The 27,134-nt window shown below is 27.0% G+C and overlaps 4 protein-coding genes across 14 annotated transcripts in view; 2 read left to right on the top strand and 2 right to left on the bottom strand.

The window, feature by feature from the left end:
- Positions 1 to 11,031, top strand: part of LOC105150840 (long-chain-fatty-acid--CoA ligase ACSBG2) — a 51,553-nt gene extending 40,522 nt beyond the window's left edge. For all 3 annotated transcript variants that reach the window (XM_011064183.2, XM_011064182.2, XM_087403423.1), the window contains exons 2-12: positions 4,096 to 4,147; positions 4,422 to 4,629; positions 5,801 to 5,935; positions 6,014 to 6,209; positions 6,295 to 6,396; positions 6,473 to 6,619; positions 7,598 to 8,070; positions 8,203 to 8,417; positions 9,193 to 9,344; positions 9,409 to 9,534; positions 10,007 to 11,031. In XM_011064183.2, coding sequence (XP_011062485.2) covers positions 4,099 to 4,147; positions 4,422 to 4,629; positions 5,801 to 5,935; positions 6,014 to 6,209; positions 6,295 to 6,396; positions 6,473 to 6,619; positions 7,598 to 8,070; positions 8,203 to 8,417; positions 9,193 to 9,344; positions 9,409 to 9,534; positions 10,007 to 10,201 — 1,998 coding nt within the window. In that variant the 5' untranslated portion in view covers positions 4,096 to 4,098 and the 3' untranslated portion in view covers positions 10,202 to 11,031. The remainder of the gene's footprint in view (positions 1 to 4,095; positions 4,148 to 4,421; positions 4,630 to 5,800; positions 5,936 to 6,013; positions 6,210 to 6,294; positions 6,397 to 6,472; positions 6,620 to 7,597; positions 8,071 to 8,202; positions 8,418 to 9,192; positions 9,345 to 9,408; positions 9,535 to 10,006) is intronic.
- A 193-nt stretch (positions 11,032 to 11,224) lies between these two features.
- endos (endosulfine alpha) lies at positions 11,225 to 13,365 on the bottom strand. Of its 2 annotated transcripts, XM_011064179.2 has the most exons (4): positions 13,214 to 13,365; positions 12,932 to 13,145; positions 12,346 to 12,465; positions 11,225 to 12,239 (listed from the first exon to the last, which is right to left on the bottom strand). In XM_011064179.2, exons 2-4 carry the CDS (start codon positions 12,971 to 12,973, stop codon positions 12,072 to 12,074), a joined length of 330 nt encoding a protein of 109 aa, XP_011062481.1. In that variant the 5' UTR covers positions 12,974 to 13,145; positions 13,214 to 13,365; the 3' UTR covers positions 11,225 to 12,071. The 2 variants fall into 2 exon arrangements, with proteins under 2 accessions (XP_011062481.1, XP_011062479.1); XM_011064177.2 differs by having other exon boundaries at positions 12,932 to 13,299.
- An 896-nt stretch (positions 13,366 to 14,261) lies between these two features.
- Letm1 (Leucine zipper and EF-hand containing transmembrane protein 1) lies at positions 14,262 to 19,769 on the top strand. 2 transcript variants are annotated; one of them, XM_011064176.2, is made up of 7 exons: positions 14,262 to 14,567; positions 15,144 to 15,601; positions 15,818 to 15,988; positions 16,177 to 16,491; positions 16,617 to 17,093; positions 17,175 to 17,612; positions 17,786 to 19,769. In XM_011064176.2, exons 1-7 carry the CDS (start codon positions 14,510 to 14,512, stop codon positions 18,194 to 18,196), a joined length of 2,328 nt encoding a protein of 775 aa, XP_011062478.1. In that variant the 5' UTR covers positions 14,262 to 14,509; the 3' UTR covers positions 18,197 to 19,769. The 2 variants fall into 2 exon arrangements, with proteins under 2 accessions (XP_011062478.1, XP_087259546.1); XM_087403420.1 differs by having other exon boundaries at positions 14,510 to 14,650.
- Positions 19,770 to 20,395: 626 nt separating this feature from the next.
- On the bottom strand, positions 20,396 to 26,705 carry Rala (Ras-like protein A). 7 transcript variants are annotated; one of them, XM_011064172.2, is made up of 6 exons: positions 26,574 to 26,705; positions 25,110 to 25,229; positions 24,503 to 24,711; positions 24,190 to 24,364; positions 23,453 to 23,569; positions 20,396 to 22,270 (listed from the first exon to the last, which is right to left on the bottom strand). In XM_011064172.2, exons 2-5 carry the CDS (start codon positions 25,212 to 25,214, stop codon positions 23,453 to 23,455), a joined length of 606 nt encoding a protein of 201 aa, XP_011062474.1. In that variant the 5' UTR covers positions 25,215 to 25,229; positions 26,574 to 26,705; the 3' UTR covers positions 20,396 to 22,270. The 7 variants fall into 7 exon arrangements, with proteins under 7 accessions (XP_011062474.1, XP_011062477.1, XP_011062476.1 ...); XM_011064175.2 differs by lacking the exon at positions 26,574 to 26,705 and adding an exon at positions 26,033 to 26,548 and having other exon boundaries at positions 23,500 to 23,569; XM_011064174.2 differs by lacking the exon at positions 26,574 to 26,705 and adding an exon at positions 26,007 to 26,547.
- Between the last annotated feature and the right edge of the window lie 429 nt (positions 26,706 to 27,134).

Genomic DNA, 27,134 nt, shown 5'->3' with positions numbered 1-27,134 from the left:
TTGCGAAAAAAATGAGATTTCTTTTTATCGCGCTTGTAAATTGCAGAAATTCATAAAAAACATCGCTTATGCAAACATTCAAGTTATTATATCATCAAAATCATTAATATAAAAAAAAATGCAAGAGGTTGATTTTAAAGATTTAAATTATTCTATGAATAGTTTATTTTTATTTCATCATTTTTATATAAATTAGAATTGTCCAAGGTCGGAATTGTTTGATTTGAAATCGAAATGTATCGATATATTCATATTACCGTTCCTATTCCTTACTTCATTGCTATTTTATCGTAGCGCGCGACGCTTGGTCTCAGGAATCCGGATGACAATAATTTGAAATCATTAAAAAGTTTTTGACTTGTGTCTTTCACTACATTTAAAAGTATTGTGTTACTAATATTATAAGATATTATTATTCATAATATATTTTAACTATGTATAATATGTATAATATGTATAATAGTATATCATATAATATTAGTAGCAGAATACTTTTAAACATAATGAAAAACACTAATCAAAAACTTTTAACGATTTCAGACTCGTTCTTGAGACCGAGCATCGCGCACTACGACAAAATAGTAACAAAATGAGAAGTAGGAACGGTAATGGGCGTGTGAATATCAACACATTTCAAGCCAAAAAACCTTATACAGGTCTGACTTATAGGAAAATGATTAAGTAAAAATAATCTTTTCATCGAACAATTTAAGATTTTTAAAATCAATCTGTTGCGTTTTTTTGTACAACTAATAGTCTTGACGATATAATAACTTGAATGTTCGCAACAAGCGACGTTTTTTATGAATTTCTACAACTTACAAGCATAAATAACTTCATAAAAAAATCTCAAATCTTTTCGCAAAACACGTATCTCATATTTTTAATATTTTTATCTATAGAATGTCAGCAAATTAAAAAAAAAATGACGGTTTAAAGGTGTCCAGTTTGATGTGGAATCACATATATATGTTATACATTAAGATCCGTTATTCTTTTTATATATGATAACATAAATAATATTCTATTATTTATATGATCGTGTGATTGCTGCGTGTTGAAATTTATTATCTTGCTTATGTATAACTTTAGTTATATATTTTTTATCATGTTCGTTATATTGCAATTGTAGGGATTATTTCAAATAGTTGAGTTCTATTTATAAGTGTTCTTTATCTAAGATAGTGAATGCTTTATAGGGTCACATTTATAAAATTTAATCACATAGATTTCTGATCTTCGAGTGTTAATTTATTCTCTCCATCCATAATGAATACAATTCTTATTACATGCCTTTGATTAAATTCACAAATACATCAACAAGATTCTATTAATGACATGACATTAACATATAATATTTATCACTAATGCAATACTATTGTCAGTAATAAATATCATGTTAATCATTTCACATATACATATTTTTAATTGTAAGCGTGATGAGTCGCTTTTGCTCTTTAAAATTGCAACTTAATTTATAGCTTAATGTATATAACAAAAATTCTTATTAATAATTTAATTTTTATTATACATTATGTTTTATATGCTCGCTGGCTACTTTTTTTGTGCTAGTGTTATCATTCAGCAAATATCTATTCAGTTGTAAATATCTATTCATGCGTATCTGTTTTTCTCTAGTTTTCTAAAAGTCTATAGATAATTATCAGTCTTCTTAGTGACAAGAAGAACAGATAAGAAAGGAAGTCTTCCATTTTCTTCTGTGTCTATGATAAAGCGGACAATAGATTTTTTTGTGTTTTATGAAAATACTTCATTTGAGTAATCTATCCGTAAGTCTTCATTATCCGAAAAATTTGGACAATTGTATGAAAGTTACAGTTTATTATTTAAAACAACGCGCAAATCACAATCAAAGAGTTTAAGGTAGAAAAAACTTAAGCAATAAAATGTAAATCGTAAAGGAATGAATAGAGATTTCTTAATTGCCTACGTTATGGCTTTACGATCTCTGCTGTGATTGGTCAATTTATTTACTACTTAAACTTTTTTGTGTGTTATGACAAGCTTTCCACTTTTATCACAGTGATCGTAACGATAATGTTTTTTCATTATACAATCAGAAGCGACCGCGGCTAAAATCTCTATCTTCGTCTTAAGGAATCAAAAAGAATTCTTAAGATAACGAATTCTTAAGACAAAGAATTCTTAAGATATTTACTTCTAGCTGCGTAACGAAAAAACAATCACAACAGTCTTACGAATAGTAGATTATGTTAAGCAAGTATAAAAGGTTCTGAGTTTTTTCAAATTTCAATAGAAACTAATTCTACGCAATAACATATTCGAATTATTTGAAACAGTCATATGCGTATATTTACGATCTACAAAACTGGATTATTCGTATTTTTTGTTTAGTGAAACTTCAGCTCTGGACATATCATATAAAAAATAGACCGAAAAAGTGTAAAAAAAAAGATAATCATGTACTAAAACATAATTAGTAAATCGAATTTCGAGACAAACGATAGCATCGCACGGAATCATTGAAGTAGTGGAAGTTTTCAAAGAAGTCTAAATAATTACCAGTGAATAGTAAAAAATAAATGAGTTCTTCGAGATTGAAGAAAGGATTTCTATACTATTGCTCAAAAATATTTACCCATTTCAATTTTTGTACATATCTTTTTTGTATGTTTAAATTCCGTTCCAATTCTATTACTGTACTCTTTTATTTATACATTACATGTACAGAGTATTGCATAAAGACCGTAACAGGATAAGGATAAATTCCTGAGATCATATTTTGAGACGAAAATCATATCAAAATGTAGAAGCTATAATAACTTTTTAATTATAAGCATTTACCGAATCACTTAAAATTCATGTGGGTTCATTTGGCAGATGTGGTTGGCTGACCACTATATTCGAAATATGTTCCGTTATAGTTGAAATTAAAATATTAATTTTTTAATTTTATTCTTAACGTAAAACTGTTGATTTTTATAGCAATTTAGTAAATATAATTTTTATATCTTAAAATGATTGAGAAAATAGTTGATTTTTAATAATCCTAGTTTCAACAATAGCAGAATATCTTTATTATCTGTAGATTAATAATCTTATTTACTTTTTTTCGGATTATTAACAAAGAAAGTTCGATTAGTTTAAAATCCAAAATAATCTGAAATTTTGCATATAAAATGCAGACCTAATTGCAAAATAATTTTTTAGCTGTTAATATTCGATTATGGGAGTGGAAACATTCTGAAAATGTCGCAACACATTATTAGATTTTCATGCATATTGAAACTGTGAGTCATGTTAATTGAATATATAATACATATATAAATTTTGTTGTTTCTTATTTATTTCTATTTGCCTTTTTTCCTTTAATTAGTTATATATTAATTTATTTGTATGCTGGGGATATCACATTAATCACGATCAAATCTTTTTTGTTATTTATTATCATGTTTTACTTTCACGTATTCATTTTCACATTTTACAAATTTTATGAGACAGATACGTTTTTATTGAGAACAGATCGATTAATACTAAATGATTTATTATTTATTATACTAATATGTCTTTGACCGCATGGTACTTTAAAGTTAAAAAAGTTAAATATAATCGATTTCCCGATAAATATCAAAAATAGTGACAGCTTCCGCAAATCTTTACAATAACCTTTAAAAGTCTGTCCCCTCTGGGATAACTTGATTATTATATTGTAGCGACATTGCAAACCGCAGATAATATAGATGTATAAAATTGAAAAATTCTAAAAATATTCAAAATTATAATAAATTAATTATTTATGTAATTGTTAGACTATATGTTGGATTATTCATTATGGTGATTTCAATTCCCTTACCTTATGCGCTAATAATGGAATGCAAAAAAGGTACATACAGTATTTAAAAAGCTATTGTATATTAAATTTCCTTTTTTAATAATTACTATATTTTTTGATATTAATATATTTTCTTCATGACTCAATCTCTGGATGGCTATTATTAAAACATGGAATAAGCAGTGTTACGCTTTATTTTCAAAATTACGTAAAAAAAATAAATGTCATAACATTTAAATAAAATGTCATAACATTTAAATTGGATGCAAAACTTGTTGCAGGAGATGAATCAATCGATTAGATATACACCGTTTAGTGAAACCGGCCTCGATGGTAATTTTGTCACAATATATTTTTAAAAAGTTTTTTTACACACAGTAATTGAATTTATCAATAGCCCCCCTCCCTCTTCCCCTCGCTCTCTTCTTCTTTCTCTCCCTCCTTCCTTTTGTAATTGTCGGAACAAATATTAGTATAATACATTATTGTCATTTATCCTGCTTTATGTAGACAATTACTTATAAATTCTGCCTACTTTTCAAAAAAATATAATATTGTTAATTTTTTTAATAAATGAAATAAATATTTATTATTTGAATATTTTTAGGACCCGATCAAATACTATTTACGGACGCAGATACCACATGTAATCCCGATGGCAGAGTACGAATAAAGTTAGATAACAATGGATCCAATTCATATCAACCCGAATCAATCCCTGGAGTTTTTACTAGAACAGCAAAGCTTTACCCTGATCATATAGCGTTGGTATCTAGACCTGATGTCAACGGCAAAAGAACCACGTATACTTTCCAGTATGTATAAAAAAGTAACAAGGCTATTGTTTCTTTTATTATTACAACAAATAGAATATTACTACAAGAGAAACTTGAGTAAAAAAGTAAAATCAATAAGTTGTAATACTTACATTAACAAATATTATGTTATAAACAAAATACATAAACATTAGGAGCAGATAAAAATTTATAATATAAATAATTACAAACTTTTATCTGTCTTACACTTCTGTATTTTGTTTATAACGTTTTTTTTTATGTAAGTATTAGAATTTATCTGTGTTACTTTTGATCTCAGTCTCCCCTAGTATATGTAGATATAATAAAAACTTGTACAACTAATTTCTCTATATATATTTTTACACAGTAAAAAACATTTTGTATTTATGTTAAAACATAAATCTTTATTCAAATTTTTGTATTGAATTTTTAACATATCAAGTTTTAATTTAACATGTGATTATGTTATTTGAATATTTTGTGTTAAATTAAAATTTAACATTTTTCAGTATTAAAATAATACAATTATAGATAAGTGAACAAATAACATAAAAATAATGTAGTTTTAAAGCATAAATTCTAAGAATAAATAAATAAAATGTTGATTTAATATATATAAATATTGTATTAATTTTATTGAAAAAAATATATTCTGTTCAATTAGTTATATATTTCATATGTAAAAGATACAGATATTTTGTGTTATTTCTTCTTTGTAACAATAAATATCTGTTAAATCTATATATTGCGTCAAATATTACAGAGGTATCGTCTAAATTAAAAATGTAAAAGTAGCATCTAATTTTAATTAAATTTAACATTATAAATGTGTCAATTTAAAATAAATAATATATTAAAAGTTTTTTTTAATTGTGTCAAAGCATTACGCTTCTTATGTTAATGTTTTTTACATAATATTTGTTACTTTTTAACAAATTCATCTTTCGTTAAATTAACACAAAAATTTAGATGGACCGTTTGGGACATGTAAAATGTGATAAATATAACACAAAAGTTTTGACTGCGTATCAATATATTATAAATATAAATATTGCTTTTGTTCAGATTCTTTCTCTGTTCTTTTCAATCTGATTTACAGGAAAATTTGAGTTTTGCAATTACATTTATTGCGATAAGTGATACAATCAATTTTGTACAATTTATATAATTTTGTTAATTTATATTATAGAGAATATGAGTCTATTGTGAGAATCGTCGCAAAAGCGTTTCTAAAGTTAGGTTTAGAGAGATATCATAGCGTCTGCATAATAGGATTTAATAGTCCGGAATGGATTATTGCCGAACTTGCGACTATATACGCTGGGTAAAAAAGTTTACATATTATAATTAAAAAGCGATATAAGCTTTTCTTATTTTTAAATAAATAGATCTTTTTTTTTAGTGGAATCGCTGTAGGGGTTTATATCACAAATTCTCCGGAGGCATGCCAATATTGCGCTGAACATAGTCGAGCAAATATAATAGTCGTTGAAGATGAAAAGCAATTGCAGAAAATCTTGCAAATAAAACACAATTTGCCCTATTTGAAAGCAATTATTCAATATGATGGTATACCTACCGAAAAGGATATTTTGAGTGTAAATTGATTATTATACTTCTCTAAAATTTTTTTATTGTGTACTTTTTAATACATATAACTTATTATCATTTATTGTTTCTTAGTGGGGTGATTTATTGGACATAGGTAAGAGAGAATCGGAGAATAAATTATCACATGTGTTAAAGACGATAGGAATAAACGAATGTTGCGTTTTAGTGTACACGGTATGAATTTATCACACTTAATCAAATTGTGACTGTAATATTTAATATACTATTTTCTTATTTGCAATCTTTACAGTCGGGGACAATCGGACATCCAAAAGCTGTAATGTTAAACCATGATAATTTATTGCACGGCATATGGGGACTGTTACCAGTGCTACATATGAAAAAAAAATCAGAAGTTATAGTAAGCTATTTGCCATTATCTCACATTGCAGCACAGGTAAGATATTTCAAATAGAATAATATACTACTTAACAAAATTAAAAAGGCAAAAATTAAAAATTACTTGTCCTCTATCCTTCAAAAACAAGTAAATGTTAAGGTAGATTAACTTCGTTAAAAATCATCACAATAACATTTAGAAAAGTATTTTACACCTTGAATTTCTACTTTCTGAATCAATACGATTTTTTTTCATCGAATTCATTTTTGTTTTAATGTTGAATAGTTCGATGAAAAAAAAAATCGTATATGATGCTCAAAAAAGCAAATTAAAGGTAAAGATTCATTCTTTCAAATGTAAAGTAAATATTATAAAGATAAAGATTTATTCTTTCAAATGCTATATATTTGTGTACAATTTTTATTTCGCGGTGAGAAACTTCGTAAAAAATTTGAGATTTGACGCATCTTCATTTATGTCTGTGTAATTTTATAAAATATCAGTAAGGTTATTTTCTAACATACTAATCTGAAATGTAGAGATTTGTAGCTGTAAAATGTTTTTTTTAAACATCTAATTATGATGATTTTCGATGAAGTACTTTAACTTGAAATTTGTCTGTTTTTGAAGAATAGAATAAATGATCTTTTAATTATGTTTTGTCTATTCCAGGGAGATATCTAAGTAAAAATATTTCGATCACATTAAAATTAATACAAATTTTCACATATGTTAATTACGCAGGATTGAAAGTAGTAACATGTTACTTGTAACGTCGTTACCATTATTTTTTTTTAGTAACGAATTGGTAAAAATGTTACTTTATATATATATATATATATACTATATATAAATTTAGTAACAGTAATGATAATGCAGTTATATTGAAATTGTTAGAAACGGTAACGAATATAATCGTTACTTTTATCGTTTTAGATACTTCATGTAGAACTTTCTCAAAATCCTGAAATTATATCTAAATATCTATTATAATTAAAGAAAAAAAATAGTTTATAATGTTTTCATTAATTCCAGCTAATTGACGTCATACTAAATATTATGTTAGCGAGCACAGTATACTTTGCAGACCCAAGTGCATTAAAGGGTACATTAATAAATACGTTACTTGTGGCGCAACCTACTATTTTCCTAGGAGTGCCCAGAGTATGGGAAAAGATATATAAAAAAATGCAAGAGAAAACGCATAGTAATGGTGTAATAAAAACATGGATTGCTAAATGGGCAAAAGAACAAGCTCTTTATTATTATACAAATAAAATAAATGGCATAAATTACAAACAATGGGGCTACCTCTTTGCAAAATGGCTCGTTTTCGACAAAGTCAAGGCAGCATTGGGTTTAAATAAGTGCTACATCTACATTACCGGAGCAGCACCTATAAATATCGACATTAAAAAGTATTTCTTGAGTTTAGACATACCTTTAATAGAAGTATATGGAATGTCTGAATCTTGTGGGTGTCAAACAATAAACGACTTAAAATATAGGTAAATTACATCTGCTTTTATTATTTATAAAAATATAAAAATTTATAAAAATATAAAAATTTATAAAAATATTTAAAACTTATAAAATATACTTTACAATGCTTATAAAATATATTATTTCTTATATGTTAGCATGGTTGGTGTGGGAAAACCTTTACCTGGGCTATATATAAAATTAGACAATATAAATGAACACGATGAGGGAGAAGTTTGTATGAGTGGACGATCCATATTTATGGGTTATTTAAATGCACCGAAGCAAACCGAAGAAGCCAAAGATAAAAACGGCTGGTTACATAGTGGTGACCTTGGCAAATTAGATTCAAAAGGGAATTTGTTTATTACTGGTAAACATTTGTTTTACGCCTATTAACATGTAAATACATCATTATGTAATACTTATTAAAAGTAACACTATTCAACAAAAAGATATCAGAACGAAACTAGTTATTTTCTGTAGTTTTTTGAACTATAAATTCAAATTACTCTATCACGCCACAATTTTGAGATCAATTGAGATTACAAAAAGTGCCATTTTAATGTATTTCTCATACAATTACAATATGTGTGACCTTTTTAAGAAATTTTATTGCAATCAAAATAAAGTATAGTGTTTAGACTTTCAATATATTCCAAATGATTATTTAATATTGACTATAATTAGTAACATATTCATATAGATTAAAATCTATTGCGGAAAAACTGTGAATTTGATCAAACAGCTTTCGATTATATTTATTTAAATCTAAGAATTTTTTTAGGCTACTAAATACAAATCCGATATCAAAATTGACCAACTCAAAGGGTACAAAAAACTCTTAAGTTTAAATAAACATAATTAAAATAGTTACTTGATAAATCATCAAAGACTTAATTCGTGCAGCTTTTCCGCAATAAATTTGTAATATTTTTGAAATTTTCTTCAAATTACAACGTGATGAAGCAATTTCAAAAAATGGATTTGTGTCCAATATATTCGATATCCAAAAAACTAAAAAAAATGACCATTTCGATTTTCAAAAAGATTTTTTTTCAAACAATGTAATATATCACGCATATACATACGTTATGATAGCAAATATATATATTTATATATGTGTTTTTTACTTTTTACATTCACAGGTAGAATAAAAGAACTTGTAATCACAAGTGGAGGAGAAAATGTGGCATCATACAATATAGAGCAAGCAATATTGTCGGAATTATCATATTTAAGTAATGCCATGGTAATTGGAGATCAAAAGAAATATTTAATAGTCCTTGTCACACTTAAGGTACAATGAGAGAAAATAAAAAAACTATAAATTTAAAATTATAAATATTCATTTTTTTTTCCAGAGTGATATGAATGAAGAGACTGGCGCACCATTGGATACGCTGGCGCCAGATGTATTGAAATGGGCACATTCTATTGGTAGTAGCGCTAAAACAGTTACAGAGGTCATAAACTCTCGTGATGTAGCCGTAAGTTTTAAAAGTGACTTATATAATTAATATTATTTAACATTGTGTATAAATAAAAAATTTATTTATTTTTTTTAAGACGAATCAAAATCGAATAAATAAATGCGAACATATATCACAAATAAACAACTTATTATACATACTTTAAGACTCCTGAATAATCACCACAGTTATATTGAATCGTGACATCAGAAACAAGAAATGACACATTAATTTTTATTACGTGCCATTTGTAAATAAAAACAATTTGGATAAAACAAAATGATGAGATAGTTTTAAAACAATTGTAAAAATGAATAAAAGCTATCCTTATCCCCCCTAAAACGCTTCTGACGATTCAATATGGTTGTGTTAATACTGGTAATTACTGAGGAGTCTTAATGAGTGCAAACGACATGGCCAGTGACAGCACTCGTCTTTGTTTATTTAATCTGAATATTTAAAGATTAAAATATGTTTCTTGTTCTTTTAGATATATGGAGAAATCGACAAGGCAATTAAGAGAGCAAATATGCAAGCTATAAGTAATGCTCAAAAAGTACAGAAATTCGAAATTCTTCCCCATGATTTTTCGATTCCAACTGGTGAATTGGGACCCACCTTAAAACTTAAAAAGAATGTAGTTCAGAAGATGTATGCTGATTTAATAGACAAAATGTATGAATAAAATTCTACATTACTGTCATAATAATATTAAAGTCCGTTTTCGCAATATATATAGTTACATAAAGATTAAAGTTTATTAAGAGATTCATGAATAAAATTCATTTGGTTATTAAATTTTCAATAAGTAATCAATATAGATCGCATTAGTTGAAAAGTCACGAATTGGTAGCATTGGGCAAATACGATTATACAGCAATGTAGTAACATTAAGCACTGAAGTGATGAAACGTGAATGTACTGTAAATCATATTATAAAAATAATGACTGCACTCGAACTGTTTAGAGAGTTTCGCCATCACTTTTATCTTTATCGTCACAATATTGTACCATCAGTCCATACAATTTAAACTTGGATTCACAATTTTAAAGAAATCTTAACATGAAAGAAAATGACAAATATATACATAAGCAAATGCGACAAAGGAACATGATATCGAAAATAAAAGTGGCGGCGAAATTTTTTACGAGTAATTATAATCATTATATTTTTATAGCACAATTTCATATATATATATATATATATATATATATATATATATATATATATATATATATTGCTTACCATTCCAACGCTTATGTTTATTAAATAACATCGAGGCTATACACTAATGTGTGGGTGCTTAATCCTATCAACATAATTCATGACCGTCAATATTGCAAAAAAATTTCCAGTTTTTTGTTCATTTTATATATATCTATATATTATATATAATTTAATTCAATTTATATTATATATATATGTGTATTCATCATATTATTATATTTTAATATATACATATATTAATGAAAATTTTGTAATAATTCTAAAAATAAACTTATATTTATAACCTACCTAAATATAAATTTCTTTGCACAATAAATATAAAAATATTTTTCTCAATTTATGTTAAATTTTTTTTTATCATATATCAATCAAGATGTTAAACTAAAAAAATTTTGACAATATTTATAATTATATTATGTTATTGTAATGAAAAATAATGTAAATTATTATAATGGAAAGGTAAAAGTAAATAACAGAAAAGATTTTATAATTGCAATATATTACTAAATGTAGTTTACAATAAGCAAAAGTAATTATGTTTAAAATGTGTCTGTGTGTGTGTGTTTTGTGTATGTTTTGTGTGTGTGTGTGTGTGTGTGTGTGTGTGTGTGTTCATACTACATATTTTTATAGTAAATACGGCTTTTCATAAGAAAATAGTCTTACTAAGAGCGCATCACAGCAGCTTTGGAAATGCAGATCTGTATATCTTCTTACTCTCAATCTTATCATGCATAAGTGGATTATACTTGAATTATCGTGATTATATATCATCAAGATAAGTTTTCCTGTTCTCATATATTTATTATTACTCTATTCAGTTACTTATCTCATATTATCAATATAAATTTTTATACATGTGCATGTAGAATGCATAATTATTGCTGGCTAACAATGTATCTTAAATACTTGTGCAATTTTATTTTTAACTATAACTCTCAGATAGAATTATAATTTTCAACGTAAGAATATCCACATAGCAGATAATTAAGAAGAACATAATGATATGTCAAAGCTGATACTTAGTTAATTCCATATATAAAACTTATAGCATTGTGGCACATACGTATACAACACTGTTTTTAATAATATTACAGATCCTGTTTTGAGAATAAGCGGCTAAAAGTTAATTGGTTTCCTATATATAAAGACATAAGAATTTTATGGTACTGTAAAATATTTTTTTGTGAAAGATCTCCAAAATATTTTCAAGTATAACATTATACAAGCCTCCAATTATTTATGAATGTACCATATTACTCCATCATCCAAACATAAGGTTAATTAACAATATGCATTTTTAGAAGTAATAAAGAAGTATACAGATTTATGATGTTGATGTATTGAATTTTTGTTGGATAATAGATGTTTTTCGCTGTGGTACTGTTTCTGGTGTTGGTATAGCATCTCCTGTTGGCAAAACACCAGCTGGCTTTGGCTTGGCTGTAGACTTTTGTTTTGCCATTTGATAATCCCCAGAATCAAAATATTTTTGCTGAAAATATTGAAATTGTGAATCATTTCAAGAAATGAAAAGATTAAAGATTATTTTTGTAAGAAAGTTGAAACTCTATACGATAATTAGAAGAATTGATATTTACCCCTTTGGCTAGTCTTTTTTGCAAAAATGCAGAATGACCACCAAATGGTCGACCAGCTGCATTTGGAAACTTTGCTTTTAATTTTTCTTCTTCCAATTTTTCTATAGCGCTCGATGACAGCTATAAGAAAATCTTCAATGAGGATCTATTGTTATATATGTATGACTGATGTACATGAACAAAATTTCATGTAAATAAAATTTTAATAAAGATTGTTTCTACTCATATATTTTCTAAATCTTCTAAAATCCATATTAATGTGTACAACACCATATATCTGTTATTGTCATACAATCCTAACATGGTTAGCATGAGTAAGCTACGAATAGCTGTAGCTCTCCAAAATATTTACATATAACAGTGCAAGAAAATTAATTCAAATCACTTGTAATAAATTAAACAACTTTCTAATAAAATAAAATGCTGTTGCTCTCTGTGATGAGATTCTGATAACTCATCGAAAGAACCGCCGCAGTTTCCAGTTTTCTTAGTATACTATTATTATAATTTATACAATACATTATTAATAAATTAATTCTATTTTCGTAATTAGTCGCTGTCCGATTAATAAATCTCGGTAACTTGCCTCTGCTGTAGGGCTCTGCACATTCGTCTGATCGTCGCTCATTTTCACAGATTTTAAAATGCCTCTCGTCAGCGGCCGCTTATCTTCCAACCAGTTACCTTTCGAATACTAATTTCGACACTCACGCATATAACGTACATAAGCTAAGTGAGTGCAACGCAATAAACGGCAGCGTCTCTCAATCGTCAGGCGGATCGTTTCTTCACCGTATTCCCTACAAAGTGGATACGTGCACCATAAGAGTTTCGATGATTGTCAACGAGATTGTTTTCATATACAAACGGCGAAAACAGCGACGGCGTCACATGCAGAGCCATATGTTCCCGGATGACCGTTACCGACGTTCGCATCAATTCGCATGGCCGGTTTCCATGCGCAGCAATTCAATCCGATTCTCATAGGGCGACTCCGATTAATGAATCGACGATTAGTTCAATGTTACGAATTACTCCAGCAGAATTATTATTAATTAGACCAGTGCTATCCGACCAGAGGCGTGCACAAATAATTTTGACGTCCCAGAAGGATACGTACATGTATATATTATATATTAAAAGTGACATCATATATAATAGTGCTAATTAATCTAAAAGTCCATTCCTATCTCTATCAAAATTATATCTTTCCCTATTGTTTATATTATTTCTATCAATATTGATTTACTTTAATCTCTTATGCCTATTTCTAATGTAGATTAGTTTATTTGCTTACTTTTTTATCCTTTTGTTTATCTACATAGAAATTTGCTCAAAATTATAAATGTTTGAACAATATCAAAATTTCTATATAATATATCATTATTATAATTGTCTCTGATCTAAATATTCTGATCTAAATATTCTATATCGTATTGAATAACAAAAAAATTGATAATTAATCACCGACGTAAATTTTGCAGCTTCATCGAAATCGTCCATAATAACAACTCCGAATAAATTTGATTTAAATTCTTTAAAGTGATATTTTCAATTATAATTTATCGTTCTAATTTCTTAATTTTATCTTTCTTTTTGCGTAAAAAAAATTGAAATTTAATTTATCCATGTTAGCATATAATATGATTCTTTTTTATTTACAATAAAATTAATTAACAAAATATAAATATTTTTATTTGATAAATTAATCGTTGATTAAGTTAATCGCAATTTGGTCATTCTTGAATAAATGAATTTTCACCATCAGATGCTAGATCAGATTAAATTGAAATCACGTGACGCTTTTCAAGTCTCATGAAATGGCACCTTTAGAATGCGTGGAAACGTTCGCAACGCCACGACAAGTCATCATTTTTCATCCTTTTTGTCGTTAAATATTAAACAATTAAACGCAGCCAATCAACAGGCTTGAAAAGCTTATCGTACGACAAAAAATAGATGAATGTAATATTAGCCTTTAGATCTTCGCCAATCCGCGACAATGGCGCCAGCTGATCTTTGACTCAGGCTCCGCTATGTTCAAAGTGGATGGTGGTGTGTGATGGACGTGACTCGTCGCGCATTCACATGGTATACTTACGGTGACACGACAAGAATACGGTTCCAGAGCATTCCGGGATATTCACAGAGATAGTGACACGCCATGAATACGTTAATTCACACCAAAATGATTGCCGATCACGGTGGAGTCATTGTTCGACGTATGTGTCACCGTGCGTTACTTCACGTCCTATTATAGATCAGCTCGATTTTATGCGATAACTTTTTTGTAATACTTATTGAAGTAAGATACTTCAGAATTATTATCGTTACATTTATGTAACGATAGATAATACGTATCCCACCGTGAAATTAATGTGTCCTATTTAAAATGTCAACATCTCCCCGAATTCCCCTATCAAATATTCCATTACGATATAGTCACGTTTAAATCTAAAAAAACGTGGGCTGATAGGTTATATCCCAGTTTTTTTACAATGTAAATTTATATTTTTTGAAGAACATATTATCTTTTTTATTGCTCCATTTTGCAATCATGAAAGATTTTATGTATATGAAATATTTAATTCTTGCTTTAATTCTTTGTTCAATTATTAATAGGAAAAACAAAATATTTATTATTATTAAAAATAACTTGTAATTTTTATGCTAGGATTAGATAAGCTAAATTGTTTCGCTGTATACTAATTTACACTAGGATTAGATAAGCTAAATTATTTTACTCCATATTTTACAATTATTTAAAAAATTGGAAACTGCTAATTCTATATTTTCAGGATATTCCCCGTTTAAATTATGGTACAATACCAATTATACAATGGGTAGCATATCTTTAATTTATACTCGTTTGAGAGATCCAAGAAGATTATTGCTGGAGCCTACAGTGTTACCAATGTATATTAATGATAAAAGCATAACATGTCTACAAATTCGTACCTTTTATGTAACTCCAAGTTGGAATGGCCAAGAGTCATCATCTAAGATTGAAAAAACAGTAAAGAATATTAAGGAAGAAAAAGAACTTCAAAATAAGTGTGCAATAGACAATGTTGCCATGAATAATGAGCAACCAAAAAAAGCTGTTGTTAAAGTTACAATATGGGAAAAAATTAAAGGCGAGATATTGCATTATTATCATGGATTTCGATTATTAGGTCTCGATATGAAAGTATCAGCAAAATTAATATGGAGAATTTTACATGGGAAGGAACTTAGTAGAAGAGAACATCGTTTGGTATGTTAAGCAGATTACATTTATTATATATCAATTTGATATATTAGTATTAGGTGTTGGAATTAATTCGTAGCGTTTTTTAATGAAAGAATGTTATTTATTTCACATGAGCATTAAAAAATACATTAATGAAAGTACTTCCCATCACTTGTAAAACGCTACGAATTAATTCCAACATCTAATATTAAGATATTAATCAGTCATATTTTCTAACAGCTGATAAAAACAACTGGGGATGTGTTCAGATTGATTCCATTTTCTGTATTTATTATTGTTCCATTTATGGAATTTCTATTACCAGTGGCAATTAAATTATTCCCTGGCATGCTACCTTCTACTTTTCAGACAGCAGTTGAAAAAGAAGATAAACTTAAGCAGGCTTTGAAGGTAAAATACCAGATTTCAAATTCATTAAGATATTAAAATTAAGACATAAAATCTAATAAAAATATATATACATAAACAGAATTTGACAAATACAATGTATATGAATGTCACATAAAATAGTAACCTACATATTTTAGTAAAAGCTTAAATATTATTTTAATAAATATTTTTTTTTTTTTTATAAACAGGTCAAAATAGAAATGGCGAAATTTTTACAAAAAACATTGGATGAAATGGCGTTACAATCGCCAGATCACAAATCTGAAAAAGCTAAAGAATTTGCAGAATTTTTCTACAAAGTACGAACAAGTGGTACTGTTGCGACCAATGAAGAAATCATGAAATTTAGCAAAGTTTTTGAGGATGAAATTACTCTAGATTCTCTCTCACGACCACAACTAATTGCTTTATGCCGTGTATTAGATGTGCAAACTCTTGGAACTACTAATTTTTTAAAGTTTCTACTTAGGATGAGACTCAGAAGTCTTACTGCAGATGACAAAGTATGTATTCATGAAATACAGTCTCCATTTTCTTTATGTAAAATTATTTTTTCTATTTCTCTCTCACACACACATACACACACAAATACATTAAAATATCAAATCTTTTTTTTCAATGATAATAGCTAATTGAGAAAGAAGGAATTGAAAGCCTAACCAGAGCTGAATTGCAACAAGCTTGCAGAGCACGTGGTATGCGTGCTTATGGATTACCAGAGAACAGATTAAAAGAACAATTATCACAATGGTTGGATTTAAGTTTAGTTAAAAAAGTTCCACCCTCTTTACTATTATTATCACGAGCGCTTATGATACCAGAAACGATGCCTATGTCGGACAAGCTAAAAGCAACTATTTCAGCTTTGTCTGATACGGTTGTGGCACGTACAAAGGGTGCTATTGGAGAGAAAGAAGGTAAAGTGGATCATAGAACCAATATCGAAATTATTAAAATGGAAGAACGCAAAATTGAAGAAGAAAGAGAAGAAAAGAAAGAAGCTGAACCATCACAGCCATCTATTCCAGAATCTAGTACCAAAACAGACGAAATTACTACTACTGATGTCAAAGTTTTGGAACAAGCTCTGGATTCAATTGGCAAAGTTAGTAAATAATTAAAATATACATGCAAGTAATTCTTTAATATTTACAATATTCTTAATATTATATTATCTTATTTTTAGGATAATAAAACTATGGCTGTAGAGAAAGAAGAAATCAAGGAACTTAAAGAAGAAATGGCAGAATATCAAGAAGATATTAAGGAATTGTATCAAATTAAAGCGGAAGCAAAAGGTCAAACAGATATAGAAAATATTAAAATATCAAAAGGTGCTAATAGACTTTTCAAAAAGGTAAATAAAATGATCTCAAAAATGGATGCCGTTTTGTGGGAACTCGAACAATCCGAGAAAAAAGTTAAACAAAGAATCGAGTCGTTGGGTCCTGAGAAAAAGGATACCAAAGATGTTGAAGAATTAGTTAAAATAGATGAGCTAGTTGCAGCCATTAAACAAATCCAAAGTGTACCCGATGAACATCGTTTAAAACGCATAGCAGAAATTTTAGGAAAAATTGATGACGATCAAGACGGTGCAATAAAAATAGAGGATGTATTAAAGGTACAGAACAAACTAAACATTTTTATTAATTACAATAAGTATTATTCTACAAATAAGATAATATAATATTGAAAATTTTGTAAATATTATATATAAGCATGATTATACAACTTTATATTTATTTATTAATATTACATTTATTTATTGATATGAATTATAAATATAATTTTTAGGTTGTAGAATTAATAGGTAAAGAAGATGTTAACTTAAGCAAACAACAAGTAGATGAATTGATAGAATTAATGGATAAAGAAGAAGTATTAGAAGTAGAGGAACAAATACAAAAATCGTTGGAAAAGGATTCCAAGACCTCTCAAACAGAAGAGAATATAAAAGCTACGCATAAATGTACGGTTCCAGCTACACCAGTAACAACTGAACCAGGATATGGAAAAGAGGAGTTAATAGATGATGCTGTTAGAGAATCCAATAAAATCTGTGGAGATCAGAATATTGAAGAGAATAAGCAGAAATCAACTGTCGTTCTTAAAAGTAATTCCAAATCTGATGAGATAAAAAATCCTCCAATTACATCAGGTGTTCAATCAACAGCGAAAAAAGCAGAAGGTTCTAAACAACTGTGATTAGTGCACAATGAAGTATAAATTAGTATATTATCAGCAATATTTTTACTGAAATGATGTTTGATATGGATCTTCGTCTTGTGTGTATCCCACATATTTTTTTCCTTAGAAAAATGTTTATTTTCTTCAAAAATAGACCAATAGCAATATATTTAAAAAGATAAATTTTATATTGACACAAGGCACAAAGATGTCATTATTTAATTGGCCATAACTATTATGTTGTACATAGAAAAAAACATATATATTGAATATATACATTATATTAGCCACTTATAATATTTGAATAATATTAAGTATTGTGTAATATTGATTTCTAATTTTTTTATTATATGCACACACAAAAACCTGAAGTTTCTCATTGAAGACTGTGATGCATTTAACAGCATCATTTATTCTCTTTTATTTATAATAATGTACTTGATCACAAATGCATTGTTAAAATATTTATTCTGTAATTAATTGTCGATGCTATATGTTATAATCTTAAAAGGAATGAATAGAATATCATTAGCTTAAACATTGACAACAAATTATAGATATATTAAAAATGTTTTTTTACTACAATCCTCTGGGCTTTCAGTAAGCCGAGAGGATAAATCATTCCAACTGTCTTCTCATTGTACACTTGTTAATACTGAGCATAGATACCACTAATTCAAAATAATAATCTTCAACTATATTACCTTGTAAAATTCAATACTGTTATTACAAAGTAATAGGTTGCTCAAAACAAGATAAATATACAGTAATTCATAATTTTATTTTCATTTGAAAAACATAGAAAAGCAAAAAACCTCATTTAACATAAAAATGTAATATTATTTGTGCTTTGTACTACGTAGAGTTAAATTTGCAAAAAAAAAATCTGTTTACACGGTAATTTTATGTGACAAGATGTTACATCAATTTCAGAGCCCTATGTGTAAATAAGAGGAGAAATATTTATTGCATATTTGTTACTCTATAATGTTAATCGGACGAAGATCATCTAAATGTATTATAAAGATATGAATTCAGAAAGAACATTCAGAGTAATCTATTTCTTTACTTCTGCGCATGAAAGTCTAAATGTATATAAGAAAATATATTATTTTTTTAAATTTTTATAGGATGCTCTTTCAAAAGAAATAAAACTGTGAAATTAAGTATCCTACAAAATGGAGTTTTTATAAAATTATATATATTGTTGCATTATTCTACTTTATTTGTTCTATTTCCTACGTTTCGTTGCTTCTTTACTGCAAAAATAATTAATTTCGAAAAAAGATATTTTTAATTTTGATATATAAATCCAACAATTAGAAATAAATATAATATATTGCTACATTACATATGCTATGATCATCATAGTTCATATCATTTCATAGCATCAAATCATTTTATAGCTCTGTCATTTTACATATAACATCGTAAAATAAAAGTATTTATTTAAAAAATCATTATTGTTGTAAAGATTTATTTAAAAATATTTTTAATAATAAAGAAATATACAAGTATATTATATGACAAAATTTAAATTATGTACAATTATTTCATGAATCTTAAATAAAGAATTATTCTTTTTCATGTATTTATTCTACAAGTACAATAAATCCATTATAATAATCAATCTTCGAATATATTGATCAGTTACATTTTTTATTGATATTTGTTTACATTGGCATTTATTAAATAAATAATATATTTTACAATAAATAACATTGTATGTTGTAGGGAAAATTATTATGTTTAGATCTAATTTTCTTAATGACATTTTGATGAAATAACTAGTTTTTCAACAAAAATTGTTTTACAAATAAAAATTTATTTTTTATTATTTCGTAAAAAATTTCTTTCTAAATAAAAAACTTTCTAAATAGAATACTTGCTAAAATAAATTAATTAATTACATTTTTTACATATAAAAATAAAATTTCTATTAAGCTTTCAGTTACATATATTTCGTTGTTTGCTAATATATAACATAAGTAATTTATTTATATATAAGACTATTTTATTGAAATGTGAAAATAAGTTATTTAAAAATCATTTATCATAATAATATAAAAGATATTTAATATATCATATATTTTAATAATATTATATTAGAATTTAATATATTAATATATATATCTTCTACTTAGAATTGGTTAATTACAAAATCTTTTGGACATAAGTGAATGGATAAATAATGTTCAATAATAAATCACATCAGTATTACATAAAAAGGCGTTTAATGTATGACAAAATAGCAATCAAACATAGAATTGCAAAGATATAGTGATCAGAAACGTGTCGCGCACGCGCGCGCGCGCGCGCGCGCGTGTGTGTGTGTGTGTGTAAATATCTGAATCTAAATATTGTTATAAAATTTTTTCAAAGGATTTTAAAGTTTGATTGACCTCGTTACATTAACAGTGAACACTTAAAAGGCACAATCAACGTCAACAGTACAAAAGTATCAAAATTAAATAGACAAATATTTCACTTTTCTTTCATAAGAAAACTACTGTAATATACGCATTCTGTGAATTTTAATGACCATTCTGTAATACAATTCTCAAGTCACTTTTCTCTTCGGTTTAAGCTGCATTAAAATTGATTATTTTATCTGCATAAATGCGCCTCATAGAGGTAGAAAGTTACAGATTTTAAACAAGTGACTTAATTAATTATGTGAATTAATTATACAATCAGTCTCTAATATTACAGTCTAATATGTTAAACATAAAAATTCATTTTTTTTACATCATGGCTTGATATTTCAGATGTGCGAGTAACGATGTATGCTAAATGCTACTGTAAAATAAGCCACTGGTAATCTATTACTACATAAATTAGAAATTATAATAAATCAATTTTTATAACAAAACCTTCTATCTTGATTTTATGCTATAATTTATACTTAAACCTAAATTTTTTTATATTTGCATGCAAAATGTGTCCACTTTTACAATAAAATTTAATATACAACATTGTATACAACAAAGAGAAATAATTATTAAAATATTATAACCGTTATAAAATTCACTCACACGTTCGAGATATCAAACTGTTACATTATAAAATGCTATGATAAAAATAACTATATAAAATAAAACATAGCAGATATATTAAAATTATGTGAAACACATATATATGTATGCATATAATATATAAAATTGCTTACAAATTATAAGTTTTTGTTACTTTACAGTGTTATGACTACTTTTTTGTTACTTTACAGTGTTATGACTAATGTATCTGAACTTTCTTCACCGTATCAATCAAAATATGCAAAAGAATATTGAATTCCATTCACACATTCCTATAATTTTAAATGATTTTTTAAACAAAAATTAAAGAGTGCTGAACTCATTAAAGGTTATAAATAAATAAATGCGAAAGACAACTAAGAATGCAATTATTTTATTTCAACATGAACGTAATTACATTATTTGCATAATTGGAAAAAGAAAACAAATAATTTTCATAGTAATATATATCGTTTACATTTTCGATCTCTTCAAATATGTTCGTATCAACATCACTTATGTTTCAGCACTCTAAAGACAAGTAATATTGCAAATAATCTTGCATGTATTTCTGTAATTTTGTGCTATTATAAATGTTATAAATTTTGTTTTCAATTCAAATATTATATCTTATATAAACATATTACATAATACATAATATAAACTAGAAAGTAATAAAATGTATTGCTATTAAAATTTTTTAATAGTTTCATAGAAAACAGGTATAATGTACCATGTTTTTGAAATATATATATCAATTATTATATATAATACATATAAATATATTAGAATAAATTGTATAGTATATCTTAAGTTTTAGATATATTTAAATAGCGAAGATTAAAAGCGTCAATTCACTGTAAAGTATCAGAAAACTTTCATTTTTATATAAATACAGTTCTCTTACGCTTAGTTTTCAATTATATAGGAGTTGAACCTTCCATAACATAAGCTACATATTGTTTTATGTTTGTTATAGCAAGATGCAGCACTTTGTTTCCTTATTACGTTCACTCCCATCTGCTTGGTTTTCCTGTGCCTTGCGAGCAGCTATTGCTCTCATTAAATCAAAGAATACCTGCAATGTGGAGTAAATGTCTTTATTTATTTCTGTGACTGATTTTTTGAAACATATATTAATGATTGAAAATTGAAAATGTGTAAAAAAAGGAACTATCAATGTAATATTATAAGTAAATTATAATATGCAAATATTATTTTAAAAATTTACTTATTACAGAATCTTTACCTTCTCCTATTAAAACTTTTTTGTTTATTTATATTTATTTATCCAATTAGTATTTTATTAAAATATTATAAATAAAAAAAGATTATATACATTTACAAAATCTACATTATTTTCAAAATTGTTATATTCCCAAAAATTATTTAATTAATTAACTTTGTGCAAATTAACAAGATATATTTTTTATTTTAACGCACAACAATAATATATACCTCAATTAAAAGTAAAATATTTAATGCTTTTCTCTTTTCTTATAAAATAATTACTAATTATTTATTAGGTGTTGGAATTAATTCGTAGCGTTTTTTAATGAAAGAATGTTATTTATTTCACATGAGCATTAAAAAATACATTAATGAAAGTACTTCCCATCACTTGTAAAACGCTACGAATTAATTCCAACACCTAATATAATACAAAAAATATAGTTCACTTATACGACATGTAACAAGACATTGCAACACAATGTATAATAATTAAAAAAAAAAGAAAAGAAAAGCATACATGCTTTGCATAAGCTGTGATAAGCTTTATAAGAAAGTGTATAATTTCACATTTATTTTGTAAATATTAGAACAATTTTTTTTATAATAAATATAGAATTTGAACATCTGAAATACGAATATAAAGCAGAGTTAAAACAGAGATATGCAACAAAATATTTTTTAAGTAATTAATATTTATTAATATTTTCTTAAAAAATCACACAATATTAATTTATCTAAACATTTTCATTGCATATTTGTAACGTTGAGTATAAAAAGCGTTTGTGTTAGGCAACACACTATTGGCATACACTCTATTGGCATTCCCTATATATTATAGACCGACATAAAGTATTAGCGAATTCGATTGAACGCACTGGTATATATTAAAGTCATCGTACACAAATAGATGTAAAGATGTGTTTATACAATCGAATTCGCTATAAAATTGCCAAGACAGGAAATGCCACCAGTTCTATTAACTTGTCAAAACACAAAATAAAATATGGTGCAAGAAAAAACAGCAAACCTATAGAATAATGCACTTCTTTTTCTTCCTCTTGGTACGGTCTTTACCTCGACTATTGCTTGCTGACTTATCTTCAATTTTGCGTGACCTTATCTCACGCATCAAGTCGAAAAATACCTGCAAATGTGCAATGGATGCTGTCTCAAAGCTTTAAGGCATATAAAATGTGCATTATGAAATAAACATATGTTTTTCATATATGTAAGAGAAGAAAATGAGGATTGTGCGCATATAAGCAATAGCACAATACATGGTGACATAACAATGTATATAAATATACATAGATTGCAATTAAGCCTATTTAAAAATGCATATTTCGTGCAATCGATTCATATGCGATACATTACATTGAGAGTGAAAGTGAAAGCAACAAGAAACATATAATATAAATATACGTAAATACATCTACTATTTTTGATAATTTAATTACATTAATATGAACATATGTATGTATGAATGTATGTAGAATATGCTTAATGAGATAAAGTGTTCTGTAGTAAAAGATCTAATTTAACAATACTACCACAAAGTCTATAAAAAAAAGTTAATCCCACAAGGTTTTTATTTTACTAAAAACGAAATAGAAAAAAAGTCACAATCAGAAAGTAATATCATAATTATTTTTTTAAATAAAGACAATATTGATATATAAGAAAAAATTATATATAAAATATTTATTATATATATGTAGCATTTTAATAAAATTAAATAAAAATTATGCATAATCAGCATTTTACCTTGTCTACATTTTCTTTTGTTTTAGCACTTGTTTCCACATAAGGAACACCCCATTGTTGAGATCTTGCTTGAGCTTCGGCTAAACTAACCTTCCTTTTTTCTTGTAAATCACTTTTATTTCCCACTAATAAAAATGGAATGTTCTCATCATTTTTTACCCTGAGAATTTGTTCTCTATAGAAAAAAAACAGATTTTTTTCTATTTATATGTGGAATGATCAAATAATACATTTATAATCAGTTAATTGCCATGTATTAAAACTTTCTCCAATAACATAAAACTAGTGATTAATTTTATCAAATTTTACTGACCTAAATTCCTGTGTAGCTTGAAAACTATCATCTTCTGTTATCGAAAATACACAAAGAAATCCTTCCCCACTACGAAAGTAATTGTCACGAATCGCTGCATAATCTTCTTGTCCTGCAGTATCTAGGATATCTATTTGTACCTCTTCTCCATCTAATACAACTTTCTTTCTGTAGGAATCTGCTTTTGTAGGTTCATAATCTTCAACAAACTGATTTTAATATTATGATTAAAATTATCAGAAATATCTTTCTAATGTAATAATACTTCAAAATTAAATATTTAAAATATGATAACGTTTATCATTAGCAGACATCGGATTTTTATGCAGACATGCACAAAATATACAAATTTGCACAAATATGAAAATATGCACAATATGTATAAATAAATATGCATTTTTTTAATGCTTTTTAATAAGAAAAATTTATATTTTGATGTTACTTTCCAAACTACTTTCTAAATAAATATGAAGTTGCATAAGAATCCGATGTCTAATCATTAAATACTTGAAATGATAAAAATTACATGTTTCTTTGTTAAGTTAATAATAAACAGGCATTCTTTATATTTAAAATATATTTAAGTTATTTTGTTTTTTTATTTTACCTCATCATACATGAATTGTAACGTCAGAGCAGACTTTCCAACACCTCCACTTCCAACCATTATGACCTTATGCATTGCTTGGGTAGTTCCTGGCTTCTTTGACATTTTTGAGATAATTACCTTCAATTAAGATAAAGTGGTCATTAAATATATTTATCTTAAAAATGTACAATAACAGAACTTTGCGCTTGCAATATTCAGACTTTATAAACATAAATATACTTGTGACATTTATTCATATTTATTATTAATTTATTATTAATTGTATTACTTTTTTAACAGAAATCTATATTTCCCATTACATGATAACTGTAACAAAACTGTAATTGTACAATTGTATGTATATATCTTCTGCACTTCTTCGAAATAGGGGTTTCTTTCTGATGGTTATCTTAATTAAAGCAGAGCAGAAGAAACAATGGCAGGATGTGAGAATTACGTTGTCAGTGTGAGAAATCTAAGCTAAGTATAGTTTCATGCATGTATGTGTTCTCATATATTTTATATATATCATACAAATCTATGACATATTGTCTGTATTTAAAATAGATAATTTAATATATCAGGATATCAATAAAGAAAACTTGTAATATTTGTATCTTGACTTTAGTCATAAGTTTATTCTAGTATTTGTATATTTCTATGAATTATATTCTATACTTGAGTAATTTTTCAATAAATATAAATATATTCTATATATATAGATAATAATCAAGATATTAACACTACGATATAAGTAAGAAATATAACAGTTGCTTTTAGTATTATAGCAAGTAATATCAAATAGAAAGAGAAAGAAAAAAATATAATTTCTGGGAAACTTACTGTCAAAGAAAAAGCAGAAGTAACAGAATTAAACAGAAGAACAGAAAGAGAAAAGAAGAACAGAAAACTTACTTAATCAAAATAAATTATACGCCCACCATTCAACACATGCTGTTCCTATTCAAGATTCACCACTATTTTCGCCCACGTGAAAGAATCAAACAAGAAATACCTAAAAGATATGTGAAGAAAACGAAAGAAACTCGAAGGATATTTCATAAAAGGCGTATATATCTTCGTATCGACTGCACTTTAATTTACTCCAGTTCCTTTTCTTTTCATTATCTCATTCGCGCGAAGATTCCCGATATACGGACGAACGTATATTATAAATAATTGTGACGAGACACGTAAGAATCACAGTAATAAGTCGCCTGAATCGTCGCGTTTATCGAGCGACACTGGTCGGAGCAAGACAGGCCAGAGTCATCGGAGGTTGTCGCGGAGTGTAATATGAGTAATCGAGAAAGGCGGTGCCGCGCTATCCTCCGAGGATAGCGCGGATGCCGCAAAAGCCGCACGTCGCTGCGTCGTAGCCGTCGGGAATCGTCGGACATTTCGCGCGGAGATGAGGCTGCACCCGGGCCGCTCGAACGAACGCGTGATGACGAAACCGTTTTGCCTTCCTTCAATAAATACCTCTGAAAATCACGCAAATCGGGAGTGGCTGGTCGTTCCGTGATCTCTTGTAGCCGTCACACGCGTTGGTTTTTACTTTCACGCAATCGAATAGTTCTGACGGTCAAGCGCCGGCGGCGTCTCGATCGTCGTATCGTCGCATCTATTCGCGTGAACTTAGCTGATATGTCGATCAAGTTTCATGGTTTAAAAATATATGTTTAATTGAAACTATACAAATGTTTGTTACTTTTTAATTTCAAAACCCTTTATATATAATATACACAAAACAAAATTTCACACGAAAATTTTATTTATTTATGTCAACTATTAACTGCGCAAACATAATTAATTAAAATGCAGATATTAAATGTAAAATGAATTTACAAAATATAAACATTTTTGTAAAAAAATTATTGTCAGTTAAATTCATACAAATCTAAAAGTTCAAATAAACTGCAATTAATTTAATTAATTCAATTAATTCAATAACCGGTATTATTTAAAGAAAAAATTCTAGCTACAATCCATTGATGATCCACTCTTTTCTATATATTAAATAAGAAAATTAATAATTTTATC

This window comes from Acromyrmex echinatior, chromosome 2, assembly GCF_024713525.1.
Source record: "Acromyrmex echinatior isolate Ae372 chromosome 2, ASM2471352v2, whole genome shotgun sequence".
Taxonomy (NCBI): Eukaryota; Metazoa; Arthropoda; class Insecta; order Hymenoptera; family Formicidae; genus Acromyrmex; species Acromyrmex echinatior.
This window is presented reverse-complemented; position numbering and strand designations above follow the sequence as displayed.

What these genes read in the sequence shown, in the direction of transcription:
- Letm1 (XM_011064176.2), top strand. Translation starts at nt 14,510, where the DNA reads ATGAATACGTTAATTCACACCAAAATGATTGCCGATCACGGTGGAGTC. An exon ending in GTAGAAGAGAACATCGTTTG is followed by an intron (nt 15,602 to 15,817) that starts GTATGTTAAGCA and finishes ATTTTCTAACAG; the next exon opens with CTGATAAAAACAACTGGGGA. An exon ending in GTCTTACTGCAGATGACAAA is followed by an intron (nt 16,492 to 16,616) that starts GTATGTATTCAT and finishes CAATGATAATAG; the next exon opens with CTAATTGAGAAAGAAGGAAT.
- Rala (XM_011064170.2), bottom strand. An exon ending in CAAGCTACACAGGAATTTAG is followed by an intron (nt 24,365 to 24,502) that starts GTCAGTAAAATT and finishes TTTTTTCTATAG; the next exon opens with AGAACAAATTCTCAGGGTAA. An exon ending in CAAAAGAAAATGTAGACAAG is followed by an intron (nt 23,570 to 24,189) that starts GTAAAATGCTGA and finishes GCACATTTGCAG; the next exon opens with GTATTTTTCGACTTGATGCG.
- endos (XM_011064179.2), bottom strand. Translation starts at nt 12,973, where the DNA reads ATGAGCGACGATCAGACGAATGTGCAGAGCCCTACAGCAGAG. An exon ending in TGCAGAGCCCTACAGCAGAG is followed by an intron (nt 12,466 to 12,931) that starts GCAAGTTACCGA and finishes ATTTTCTTATAG; the next exon opens with CTGTCATCGAGCGCTATAGA. An exon ending in AAAAAAGACTAGCCAAAGGG is followed by an intron (nt 12,240 to 12,345) that starts GTAAATATCAAT and finishes CAATATTTTCAG; the next exon opens with CAAAAATATTTTGATTCTGG.